The 13858-nt window shown below is 38.9% G+C and overlaps 1 protein-coding gene across 4 annotated transcripts in view; it reads left to right on the top strand.

Moving 5' to 3' along the window:
* Window positions 1–12525, top strand: part of TBC1D4 (TBC1 domain family member 4) — a 99851-nt gene extending 87326 nt beyond the window's left edge. For all 4 annotated transcript variants that reach the window (XM_054271742.1, XM_054271741.1, XM_054271743.1 and 1 more), the window contains 6 exons: window positions 689–847; window positions 1290–1534; window positions 4271–4430; window positions 6641–6810; window positions 8507–8683; window positions 10283–12525. In XM_054271742.1, coding sequence (XP_054127717.1) covers window positions 689–847; window positions 1290–1534; window positions 4271–4430; window positions 6641–6810; window positions 8507–8683; window positions 10283–10510 — 1139 coding nt within the window. In that variant the 3' untranslated portion in view covers window positions 10511–12525. The remainder of the gene's footprint in view (window positions 1–688; window positions 848–1289; window positions 1535–4270; window positions 4431–6640; window positions 6811–8506; window positions 8684–10282) is intronic.
* Window positions 12526–13858: the final 1333 nt, after the last annotated feature.

Here is a 13858-nt window from a genome sequence, read left to right as displayed (position 1 = left end):
GCTGTGGTACAGAAGGGAAGTTTAAATTGCTACCAAAGTAAATTGTTGTAGATACAAAGCAGTTCCTGTTAGTGACCTGCAGAAGTCTGCCAACAAATTATTTACCTTGATACCCTGTTTTCTGCTGTTGGATTGCAGTTCAGAGTTGGGAACAAGGATATGGTTTTTAACTTGTCTTCTTGTTAAATAATTGTTTACCTGGAAGGTATTAGTAGAGTTGACATTTTGACTTTCAAAGCTGGTTTACAGAGTCAGATATCAAAGGGGGATGTATCTCCCCACATCTGTGGACTGACATGGGCAGTCCTTTGCAAAGGGAAAGAGGACTTCCCTGAATTTTTACACTTGCAAATTTAGTTCAGCTTTTCTAAACAGATCATTATACATTCTGAGTGTAGTTGTGCGTCTTTTCCTGCAGGAGACTAACAACTCAGAAGTGGCAAAGCAAGGGATTTCTGTACCTCAGTTGCCCAGGAGATGCTCAGTGTAATTGCCCTTAAGTTTGTAGTTCATGTTTAGTTTGTGGGACTGAGCTGTGGCTACTGAGTGAACACACTGAAGAGTGGAGTTCACTCTGTAAGGGATCCTCCAGAGTGGTTCAGCCAAAATTATGACCAAGCAAATTCTTTTGTTGTAGCACTAAAACCATCCCTCTGCTTAGGCCTCTTGTTTTTTGGCTGACCTGCAGGTGTACCAAAAAGTCGTCGGGGAGAAATTTGGCAATTTTTGGCTGTGCAACACCGGGTCAGGCACAGGCTGCCAAACAAGCAGCAGCCTCCTGACATCTCTTACAAAGAACTTCTGAAACAGCTGACTGCTCAACAGCATGCTATCCTTGTAGATCTAGGTAAGTCTGTTCTTTCCCACTGGTTTGTGGGTCTTTGAGTGAAAAACACACCAGTCATTGTAGAAGCTGCTGCTGAAGATAGATGCTGCTCTATGAGCTCCATTTTCTATGTCATCAGGATACATTGTGTGTATGCCACTTAGAGTCCTGGAAGCAAATGGTTTCTTAGCCTATGCCATTCATATTTATGCCCTTCTGCATCTGTCTGAAAAGAGAAATCAGACAGCTGGTTCTGCAAGTTCTGTGCAAATGAGAATATTTAGTGGGTTCAAAAGGTATAGTCCAAAATCAGTGGTAAGATACAGATTGATGTGATTGAAGGCAAAATGCATATGAAAGCAAAGAGAAGCTGTCTGAGGGAGGAGAAATGCTGTTTGTCAGATGGATTGGGGCTTTTCTTCAGAAGAATTGAATGTCAACCACTCCTCTCTTTTTACATCAGGACGGACCTTCCCTACACATCCTTACTTTTCCACACACCTGGGAGCAGGACAGCTATCACTGTTTAACCTCTTGAAAGCCTATTCTTTGCTGGACAAAGAAGTTGGTTATTGTCAAGGTATAAGTTTTGTAGCTGGAGTGCTGCTTCTACATATGAGTGAAGAGCAGGCCTTTGAAATGCTGAAATTCCTCATGTATGACCTTGGCTTCCGTAAACAGTACAGACCAGACATGATGTCCCTACAGGTAAGTCAGCCTTTCTGGAGCAAGCCAGAGTTTGAAATTACTTTTGAGCACTTATAGGGGTTGCTTAAGTTCTGCAGGGCCTTATGAAGCTTCTTATGCTCTTTTGAGGTACATGTATATTTTACTGTCTCTCAATTTGCAAACAGAGAAGTTTAAAACTTGCAGAGTTTTTCCTGTCACATAGTCCTGTCATCTCTCCAGAAATTCTGTTTCCTGCTGTTTTGCCTTTCTTTTTCTCTTCCTCACTGCTCTCTCTTCCTTATGCCAGAAAAAAACTGATATACTTTGTCACATATGGATGGAGTTTAAAAATTAATTAGATTTTGTTTTTCTTCAGTCCGTGAGCACTTGCATGTAAATTGCTCTCTTGTAGGGCCAAGTCAAGTCAATAGTGACACACAGTGGCCAGTCAGTGTATTCTGCAGGCATTTGTATTTGAGGCTGCTCTGCCTTGACTCCTCATTTTAGCTCTTTCTCTTGTTGTCTTCTACTCCATCACCCTCAACAGAAAAAGAAAACAGATGAATTTTTAATCGTTTAATTATCTTATGCAATGATGCATGCTCTGCAATATTATTTAACAGCTAGCTATAGATACTCAAGACTGTTTAGGAGGGAAACAAAACATTTTTCAGATCTGTATAAATTTTAGGGTTTAAAGTTTGAGAAATCTTTCACCTTGACTTGCAACTGTCCCCTGATTTGAATAATTATAATATGCTATAAAACCTTTATATTATAAAGGAATATACCATTGTTGAGTTAAAACTTCTGTAATCCACAGTGGAGGAAGAGAAAACAAAGCGACAGATGGAAAAGTCTCCTTTTTTTCCCATGTTCCCTGCATAGAAAACACTTAAATAAAACTAAAGGGAGAGTTTAATCCCACTTTTCATGGCCAGTCACTTTAGGTGCTTATTTGGCAAATCTCCAGAGCAATGGAATAGATTGTAGTTACAGAAACTGTATGTGCTTATTCTGAAAACACTAGAGGACTGTGGATGTAAGTATGCTATAACAAGTGTGTTTTTGATGAATTAAGACTGAACAGCCGTAAAAAGCATTGTTTTACTTCCTCTTGTTCCATTTCCCTGCACAAATATGTTTTAAACCATTGAGGGTCAAATTCTGATAGATGTGTGTTTGTGGGGTTTCTTACCCCCTGGTAGATGCTAAGCTAGTGTGTGTGATACTGTAGACTTCCAACAGCTGATGATTTGTCCTGGGCTTTCACATGCCCAGGATTTGACATTTTAGTTCAAATGAGTGTGACTGTTTCATTGGCAGAACCTCTTAGTAAGAACACTCTTAAATTTGAGGAGGTTTACCACTTGTAGTACTGTTTGCCTTTTAAATTAAATTACTTGTCTTTCCCCACAGTTTGCTTCTGGGCAGTTCTTATGTTAAAGTTCTGTCTGCTCAGGACAAATTAGGCAAGAACACTTAGAGGGTCTTACTGTATTTAGGTTGTTTTCTAGTAGGAGTAGAGTACTGCAAATTCTTTTGCATTTACAGTAGTGAAACACGAGCAAGCTTATAGGCAGAACTGGCTTCAGTCATGTAGAAGAAAAATGTTGGATGATTCTTGAGGATAATGAAAACTTATTAGACTTAGATTTTTTAGTTGTTGTCTAGAAAAAGTAGTAATCTAAATCCTTAGTCCATAATGAACTATCCCAATCGTTTTACTGCTCTGTGATGCAATTCTGATTTCACACGTGTGTTTTGTATTGATGCTGTCCAATCTGGGCTTAATTGGTATCTTACACAATTAAAGCAAGAACTCAAATGCATGCACAAATTTAGCTGATTTCCCCAAATGAAAGTGATCCCTCTGCTTGTGTGCAGTGCTGATGAACAGGTAGCTTCAAGTGCACTCAACTTTGGTGGGGAACAGGCATGAACTCTAAAATAGGAAAATAGCTGAATCTAAAGCCATTTTCTTATTGAGGAACAGATTCACCTTAAGCATAAAGCACTATTGACAATAAAATTGGACCTGACCATTAATCAATATATGTCTGCTTCTTATCTTCTGGTTTCTGAGAGAAGCATTGCAAGGAAATAACTTACCACAGACTGCTAAGTTATTTTTAGCCCTGAAGAGCACCTTTCAACCACTTTCACTTGCAACCTTTTATAGTTGTACAGCAACACTTTTTTTGCATCAGTATCTTAAATTCCACAGGACCACTGGGAGATGTGCTGGGAGATCTCTGTGTTAAATGTATTCTGTGGGTACAGAAACTGTCTAAAGTTGTGATGGCTGGAGCATTGGAGTTTTTAAATGCAGTAAAAATAAGGCCAAAATTCAAAGAATGAAAGCTGAAATGTGTAAATTTAGTCACAACTCATGGAGAGTTTTGACATCTTGGAAGAGGTACAGCTACTTTCATTGCTGCAAGACTGAAAGTTCTGGTTTGTTGACAAAGTTGGAGCAATATATTCCCTTCTTACCTTAAGCCTCTGAATCTGAAATAGACTTCATTAGTAATCAGGTTCAAACTGTTCTTTGTTATTGACTGCCCTGTTGGTTTTAATTCATTAGTGGCAGGTTGTTTATACATGAGTAAATACCACTTGAGGCCCTGCGAGGCAATTAAGCTTCATTTTACTGTGCCATCTGTACTGAAGCTAATTTCCCTTGAATTAAATAAGAATAATTTGGAAAACTGAGTAAAGCTGAACTTTTGTTTCTTTACTTTCTCCCCCCTCCAATCCCCTCATGCACTGTAGATTCAGATGTATCAGCTCTCAAGGCTTCTGCATGATTATCACAGAGACCTGTATAATCATCTTGAAGAGAATGAAATCAGTCCCAGTCTTTATGCTGCACCGTGGTTTCTTACGCTGTTTGCATCTCAATTTTCATTAGGATTTGTAGCCAGAGTGTTTGGTAAGAAAGTTTATTCTATTGAAATAATAAACAGAACAATATCCATTGTGTTTTGAAGCACTCCAGGGGTAGTTTTCTACATGGTGGGGACGTTTGGGGTGATAGTTGTGTGTGGCAAGTAGCAACACTTTTCACAGTGGGATGTCAGCTCCTTTGTAAGAGGAAAATCCAAAAGGTATTTATTGAAACATCAGACTTGAGCAAATAATTATATCTTTTCTTCCTACCTAAGAGACTTCTGAAATGTAAACAGCAGAAAGTTTATTGTTGCAAAGGTATTTTATGCAAATGTATTCAGTTTGTATCAATAGAAAAGTTCATCTTGCCAAACTCGCGAACTGAAAAAAGAAAATGTATTTCTGAATTCTGATTCTAAAGTGCTTTCTAAAAAATTCAAGCAAATTTGAACTTAAAGGCTGATTTTGGCATTCACTTATATATTGAACAATTTCCAATTCATAATATGATTCTGATTTCATTTAGATAGTTTTCTCATTAAAAACTCCTCTTCGGGTAACATCTAGTACAGAAGCCTAAATATTGATTATTCCTGGTAGTGTTTACAGTGTCAGGATGTCAAGTCATTATTTTTGTGTTTTTTTCTTATCCACAAGAACTTCCAGCTTAGTCAAATCTCTGGTGATGCACTTTTTAAAAAAATTTAAATTTATTTATTAATGCAAAACTCACTGTACTTGTATATGCACCAAGAATCTAAATGCACATGTAAGGTACTTTATCATAAATCAGATACTTTTTTTCCCCTTTGATCTTTCTGTTTTCATAGGGCACCTTTTGTCCTTTCTTAGGAAATTCAACCTGACTTTGTCTCATGTTTTAATACTGGAGTGTGTTAGGTTCTCAGCTTGTGTGGTGTATTGGCTTGGGGGCAGGAAGAGGCTTTAGGTTAGTTGGGTTTGATTTTAAGTTTTTAATTTTTTTTACTCAGTGCTTTCTCAGTTGCAGAAGGTTTTTTTCCATTTACAGCAAACCCTTTTGCTGCTGTCTAGGTGAACAAATGATTGGTGTATCTCTTTCTCAGTGGTGTACCAGTCATGTGTCTATCTGTTTCCCAGTGGGATTTCTGAATTCTGGGACACCTGAGCATTTTATGTTTCTGTCTTTTTTGTTGCTTGGTTTTTTTTCTTTCCTAAATGTATTTTTTATGGATGGGGAAGATGGGAAGGAGTTTTGGTGTTCACTTCTCTGTAAATAAGCTGAGCAAGGCATGTTCCCATTTTAAAATTGAAAAGTTACTGTGTAATTCAGCTTTGAATTCCTGAATTTTGAGTGTCTTATGAGCCATTGTCATATACCAGGAACAAATGGCTACTGTCTACCCTTCACAAACTACATACTTATATTTATGCTGTTTGAATGTCCATCATAGACTTGAGAAGGGAGAATTTCAGGAGCTGCATTCGAGGGAGATGGCTGCCTCATCAGTGTCTTTGTGATCCTGGATTAGGCCAGGGATGACCTCTTGAGTATCAGGATCAGGAACTGAATTTCTTCAGTTGTGTAGCCCTGAACAAACACCCTGTGGTGTGACAGAGCCAACAGCTCAGGAGGCTTATTGGAAATGCCCATGTGCTGCCTTCATCTCAGTAACTTCAAATCCACCACTGATCATGAGGCAGAATCTCTATTTACTGTCCTCAAGATTCCCATTTCTGTACAGTCTATATCTACTGACCTGCAGAGCCCAGACTTTCCTCTCTTATCCATGTAATTATACCTCAAAGTAAGGGTTTAGCGCTTAGATTATAGCCAGTAAGAGCACTACTATGAATTTTGAAAATAATATAACTGGTTATGGAATTATTTTTTTCTTTTTAAGAACAGGTTCTGCCTGTAGAAGAGTTGTGTTGTAATCTCCCCCCCAGCCTCTTTTCAGTCACAGGAGCACTTAAAACCAGTTAGCAGTTGGATAAAGTCTCTGGCAGACCGTGGTGAAATGCTTATTGCAGATAACTGCTACAGACATAATAAGGATGCAGTATTTTCCTTAATGCTCTCTCACGTATGTAAGATGAAAGAAAATTCTTGCTTTATCCTCATATTGAAATAAGACAGATTGCACTTCTGAGCTGAATCCATCTGTACTGTGATTGATTACAAATAACATCCCAGTAAATATATGTATTAGTCCAGTGACTCTAGTTCCTATTTTCAAAATTAAAATAATTTTAAATTATTTTCTCTTTTAGACATTATTTTTCTTCAAGGAACAGAAGTCATATTTAAAGTAGCACTGAGCCTACTTAGCAGTCAAGAAACATCTATAATGGGATGTGAGAGTTTTGAGAACATTGTTGATTATCTTAAAACCACTATTCCAGATATGACTAAACCTCAAATGGAAAAAATTATTACTCAGGTAAGGATGTTTTTCCCTTTACATTTTCCCCCCCGTATTCAGTTTACTTTAAAAGAATAATGCCTACACTATAGGCAAAAGTCTTCTCAGAAGAAGATATGTAAAGCTTCTTGAGAAATACTGTCAGTGGCTGGAATCTTCATATCTGTAACTTAATTTCCTCTGCATCAAAGCTGCAAATTGAGAGTGAGCCTGTCTAGCACTTAATTGTGAAACTTCAAGCAGCGCTCCCCCTTCAGGTGGTAGTTCAGAGATAACACAAGAGCTCTAGAAAACCATGTCAATGTGCAGGAGTGGAGTAAACACTTGTGCATTCTTGTGGCTTGTCCAGGTTTGACTCTTTCAGGTGCTGTTAGAGAAGAATTCATTTTTAGACAATGTAAATCTTCATTTCCTCATTGCATGGACTGTCATTGCCATGCTAAACCTGTGTCAGGCCCTTTGGTGTCTTCCACAACTCATTGATTCTGGGAATGATAGAGATGGTAATTTAACCCTTCTAATACTCTTAGACATTAAATCTGTTCAGTGCTCTGCATGGGCTGCAGAGCAGCCCTGCTGTGTGGGCAGGGTAGAAATGGCTTTGTGCAAAGCCAGGTCTGATAGAGTAAGAATGGGTTATGGTGCCTGCAGAGCTGAATTGTGGTTACATGCAGGGCTGGGCAGCTCAGCTCTGCTGGCCTGGGGTGTGCCCTCGTGCTGAGCAGCCTTCCACATCTGCATCCTCTGCCTGTATCCTGTGCTGCTGCCTAGCCTGGCTGCAGGGGCAGTTGTTTGGCTCAGTCTTACAGTTCCCAGGACCATCCCCTTATAAGGGGAAATGAAGGAAAAATGTTGATATTATGCAGATCTGTAATGCACAGATGATTGATCAGGTAGCTATGTAGAGGAAAATGGTATTTACTGAGCTTGAACACTACATAATTTAAATTTTATCTCATTTGAATACAATAGAACAGTGAAAGTAAAACAGAACTTGTTTTGTCAGGGAATCTCTGTGTGTCTTGTGTTGGTGGAATGTTTGTGATCTCTAGGATAAGAAACAGAAAATTGATGTCACTGTAGACATCCTTCCAATCCTAGTCTTAAAATCTTTGGTTATTTTCTGAAGCCGAGAGGCTGTAACTAGATTTGTAAACAGATCAGGCTGATATGTCCCATCACTGTTAGAAGCTCAGTTCTGTGGTCTTCACAATGCTTTGTCCCTAATGTATCCCAATAAAAAAATAGCGCGCATCATGCAGGGATAGAGCACATGGAAACTGTAACCATGAAGAATGTTTTTACAGAAGTCTGTAAATGAGCTCTTGGAGTCAAGGATCCAGATTTGAAGGCAGAGATCTGATGAATCCCAGATTTAAAAATTATGTCTTGAACTACTTAATATTGAGCAACAGTCAATAAAACTTTGTCATGTTACAAAATTCTTGGATTGCATAAGACTTTTCTGATGATGCAACTCAGTAGTAAGAAATGGTATTTGGTAATTGTGAAAGGCATGATCCAATTTTGAAGTCTATGATTTATTATGGCTACAACTCTGTTCTAATGCTCTTACTGTAGGCATCACCTTAAAATACTTTTTTGAAGGGAACAGGAAAAGCATTAATCAGGGAGAGTTGACTATTAGTCAAACATTCACATGGAATAAGTCCTCCCTACTGTAATTAAAAATGGTCTTTTCTTCTCATGGCAGGTGTTTGAGATGGATATTTCAAAACAGCTCCATGCCTATGAAGTAGAGTACCATGTTCTTCAGGATGAACTGCAGGAAAATGTGAGTCCCTGTGATGAAGGTGAACCTCTGGAGAAGCTGGAGAGGGCAAACAATCATCTGAAGAGGCAAAACATGGATTTGTTGGAGAAGCTACAGGTAAACAACTTAGGCTACAAACTCATGGTGAAGTCATTCCTGTGATTCAGCCAATAGAGGAAAAAGTATTGTTTTAAGTGTATGTAAGAAGTCTTCTTACTGCAAGACCTTGTGGAGTTGAGCAGTACTCTTAATTACAGTGATTCACTTCTGCTAGGCATACCTCTAACTCCTTTGTCATTCCTTGGACTTCTCCTTCTTGATTTAGATTTGTTTTTTCTCAAAATCTCTCTACCCTTATCTGCCGTAAAATCTGTTGGCAAAATTTGCTTATCTTTCTGAAAAGTGAGTTCCCTGTCCCTTCATCTCTCCTTCCCTGTTGGAAATGTTTAAGAAATAATTCATAGTACAGCAGACTTCTTTGGTCCAGGCCTTTGTAGGCAGTGTTGTTTTGTTTCCTTCTGCTGAAACTCATAGTCCTACTTTGGAAGGTGGCCTCTCCTAGCAGACCGGATTACATCTGAAAGCCCACCAGACTTTTCCTGGTCAAGTTGTGCTTTAAAAAAGCCCTTCCTCCTTCACTATTTACCCTTTGTCTCATAGCTTGGCCAAGACTTGTTTCAGTTGCAATATGTTGTATTGTCTTGCATTTTCTTGAAAGATAAAGTCTTGTTTTTTTCATCATCAGGCTATTTCTTGCTATATTTGTTAATTTGAACAAGTATTGCAAAGAGCTCAGAAAGCACTTTCAGCTTCTGAAACAGAAAAATGGTAGGAAAAAAGGGCAGATCAAGTCCTCATAATTTTTGTGTTTACGGGCTAAGGGTGCTGTGTTCTTTTGATACTGAAAACAGGAATCACTTGAACTTTTTACTATTACTGATTTTTTTTCTTATTATTCTTTATTTATTTACTGCAGCTGTGGCTTTTAGCTCTGTTCTGAAAATGCACCAAAGGCATAGAATAATTGAGTGGCTGATTTGAAAGGCTCTATGAAAGCTTTCCTGCTCTTTCAGAGTGCCTTACAATAATGTATCTTTCTCAGTGCTTAACCTCTTCACCTTTTTGTTTGCATAACTTCTTCATTCCTCTGCTTATACCCTTTCCTAGGAGCAGTCAGAATTCTTCCAGTACCCACAGAGGGAACTGCTGCTGCTGTGGTCCAGGGCTTCTTTGAGTAGTCAGAGGAAGCTGTAGATTTTTAATTGGAGAATAGGGAACACAGTCTGCTTCTAGACTTAATGTTGAGTTTCTCTTTCCCTCCAGTCTCTTCATCCTAACTTACTTTATCACAGAGGGTTCCCCTTGTTCCGTCTCTGTCAGACAGGTCATGTCTTCCAGTGCTACTTCAGCTGCTGATTTCCTTTTTCTCCCTCCGGCTCCAGTTCCTTGTTACTCTCAGCTGTCCCTTGCTTACTGCAATTTGTATGTCTCCTTTCCTCTGTAAAGCTTGGAGAAATTCTTCAGATTGATCGGGTCACTATGAGAGATTTTGTGTGTGATACACAGTGTGCATTCCTTGCATTGTCTGCCTACACAGATGTCTTTTAGAAGTAGCTACGTAAAAACATCATAATTTTAATATTATGATACCATATAATAATATTGAAAGAAAACTATTCAGAATGTATGAATTTATTATAATGTTATTGTTTACAGGTTGCTCACGCTAAAATTCAGAGTCTGGAAGCCAGCCTGGAGACTGTTTTGACACGAGAGAATAAAATGAAGACTGCAATTCAGTCCCTGGAACAGGAGAAGATAACATATCAAAAGACTCTTGAGCAGATAGTCAAGTATTTGCCAGCAGAAGTGTTGTCTGACTGTGAACTGCTCCTGAAGGAAGTAAACTACAACCCAAATAATAAAATATGGAGTAAGCCATAAACCAGGGTTTTCTAGGCAGCATTTCTTCAAAAACAAAAAGGGAACGAAAAAATGAGTATGCTGCTTTCAATAGCTACTTAGCAATAGGCAATGGTATTACCCAAAAATAGTGCTGGGACACTCATAGCTACAGATGGGCCTTCAAGTGTCAGAATGCAAATTCAGGCTATAAATTTTTTTATGATTATGTAAATAAATCACAAGGGCGAAATAAAGGATTCTCACATGTAATTATGATGAGTAGATGTATATTTAGAGTTGACCTAAAGGAAAGGAGAAATTGGAGTAGACAAAGATAATGGTGATCTGCAAATTCACTTTGGATGTGCTTGTCTTGTAGTGAAATGAGGATAATGTGTCTTTATATATATGTATATTGAATATGTTGAATAATACTTGAAGAAAAAAGAAAAGAGAATGTAATTTTCCCTCCAAAGAGCAGCATGTTTCACATCTTCTGTGGAAAACCTGTGTGAACTCATGCGTGCCTCTCTTTTATTTCTACTGACATTGTGAGCACAGACCAATAAGCAGAACCAGTATAGTGACATGGTTTGCACAGAGGGAGCTGTAGTGCCACCCGCTGCCTGGGCTGCAGCAGTCAGCAGCGCAATTCCAGGTGCATGTTGGAACTGGAAACGAGCAAGCATCGCATCATAGCTCCGCCTCCATTGCCCAGAGCTAAGGAATCGTGTCTGCAAAGGCAAGAGCTAGCAGTGATTGCCACTTCTTCCTGGCCTGTTTGCTTCCACCTGCCCTGGGCTTGGTGGTGATGGTTGATGGAGAAAAAGGAAGCACAACAGTGGGATGGGATTTATCCTGATGTTAATTTTCCACCCAAGACTTGTCTGTTGTAAGAGTTAGGTGTGTCAGGGGCTCTCATTTAACCAAAGAAATGCTGCAAGAAGCCTTGTCTAATTGGGTTGGGATGCAGAAAGCTGTTTTAAATTTTGTTTGAGAAGAAAATTGAGGTAGGTTGCAGGAAGTTAAGTGTGAGTGCACAAGAGAGGACCAAGCAAGTCTCAGATATTATGTACCTTTCAGTTTTCACATATACAGTGGCTATACATTTCAACGGGGATCCTGAAGTACAGGCACAGTTTTAATAACAGTTGCCAGGCTATTCCTGTTTTAATACTACTTTGTGGTCTTTTTTTTTAAACAGAAGTCATGAATTTGTGTGTTCTGGACAAAAGGCGGGATAAACTCTGTTCATTTCAAGGGAGAAATTATGTTTATAGAGATATAAAAAGTTGCGTATAGATTTGAAAATGTTTTTGAGTGGAATTTTTGAGAAAGCTTAGACAAATGTGAAATAGACAAGTATTTTGGAGTGCATGTCTGAACCCTTAATTGCATTTTACTGTGGCTCACGTTATCCCTTTCTGTTTATACTGTATTTCAGGAAACACTCTTTTTAAGAAAACCAATTAAGCGAAGTGCCAAATACAGCAGTGTCTTTTCACATCAGATTGTCCAGTTTAGAAAGCAAGGACTGAATACCACGGCTTTCTAAGTATTATGCTTTATGTTACCATAAAAGTGAGAAACAGCAATGCTTACTTGCTGCATACTGCTGTGGAACTCAGGGGCTTCGGCTCTCCTGGGTTTTTTGTTGTTGTTTTTTTACTTCCATGATGTTTTATTTGATTAAAGATACTGATTTACTTAACAGTCTCTCTTTTTACATTTGGGGTGAAAGGTCTTAACACTGTGTATAAAATTATGTGGAATCTGTCTAGATATTTCAAGAATGTCGTATTGTACTAGATGGGGAAATGCCAAGTGAAAAAGCAGTTCTTTGCAGTTTGGTTCAGAGTGAGTTTTAGCTGATGTGTACATAAAAATCTAATCCCAGGAACTGCAGCAGCATCTGTTACAAAGAACCAAGATTATTCAGATACATCTTTTTTTTAAAGATGCACTGAATGAGCTTTATCCTCTGTTTCACTTTAAAATTTTTTCATGTAATGCCTGAAGAAATTCCAATAAATGTCATTGCTGCATTTCCCATAGCCTCTGGCTAGTTTTATTTTTCTACCCTTCAAGTACCAATCTCATTCTCAATAGTATCATTCACATAAAATATGGAAAGGATCTGGCTTTAGTTTCTAGTTGTGGGGAAGAAAACCTGCAGGATTTGTAAAAGTACACAGAGTACAAGGATAGATATTCTTCTTGGGGATAATAATCTTACATTCTTCTTAACTGAAGATGAATTTTTTAAAGGTATTTTTTTTTTCTGTAACACTTCAGTATATATGCATGTTGAGAATAGTAATTTGATTAACTTTGTGTATCTAGCTTTGAAGAGGAAGGGGGTGAAACAACACATGGGAATAAACTACAGAAGCAGAACCACAGTGGGGTGAGTTCCTCATGGCAACAGGACACTTCTGATAATGTTTGTGTGCTGAACCAAAGAGTGCCTTGTAACTGGGCATCTCTAGGCCATGGAGCTTGAAGTCTGCACTCAAGCAGGCATCCTCCAGACCGTCTTCTGATGAGTAACCAGCAGGATCATCTAGAAGACTGAACTGGATGTGTGTTTGGTATAAACAGCTTTGTGGAGGGGTAGAATGTAAGAGAATAGTGCAGAAGGCAATCTCAGACCTGAGGAGTTGCAGCTGTGCTAATCACCAAAGATTAGGAACAGCCCTGCCCTTAACAGGCCACAGCTGTGTCCAATGAGAGGACGAGTGCCACAAAAGAGTGGGGTAGCTGGGTGAGGAGAGAGTTGGAGTTTGTTGGCTGTGCTGTGTAGAGAGTTGGAGTTGGTTGTGCTGTGAAGAAAAAGGAGTCGGTGCTGCAAGGAGCTGCTCATGAGAAGGTGTGGGAATTTTGCAGTAAGGTGGCAACACAGCTTTACAATTGTTTTGTGCAGCTTGTGAGGAGGGAGGTCTTAAGGTGCAGCGGGCCAGAGGCAGAGCTGCAAAGATAATTGCTTGGGAGAAGGGGCATTTCCTGGGATCAGAAAAATTGTTTTTCTATTTCTGTATCTTGTTTTTCTGATGGGAAAAAAGTTTTCAGAACAAAGCTATTGTTCTCTCTGAGCTAAGAACAATAGAGTTCTCAATTTTTTCTCTCAACTTCTGGAGAACTCACTCTTGAGGGAAAAGTATCTGCTGTTTTCAGGAACAGGTGACTCAGACTGCTTTCTGCTGGTAGAGGACTTGTTTTGAAGTTTGGGAACACATATGTCCTAGCTTGCAAACTGGCTGGTAAGTGAAGAGTATCACTTGGCAGCAATAGAGCTGAAATAAGTGAGTCTGGTAAACAGGGCTAATGTAGGAGACTGGTATTCCCTTCTTTGATGGAGGAAAACCTGGCCAGAAAGTTGTTTGTTGG

The sequence above is a fragment of the Melozone crissalis genome, unplaced genomic scaffold, assembly GCF_028551555.1.
Source record: "Melozone crissalis strain CALT ecotype California unplaced genomic scaffold, PUWL_Pcris_2 ptg000013l_1, whole genome shotgun sequence".
Lineage (NCBI taxonomy): Eukaryota > Metazoa > Chordata > Aves > Passeriformes > Passerellidae > Melozone > Melozone crissalis.
The sequence above is the reverse complement of the archived record's forward strand: the minus strand, read 5'-3'. Positions and strand labels throughout refer to the sequence as shown.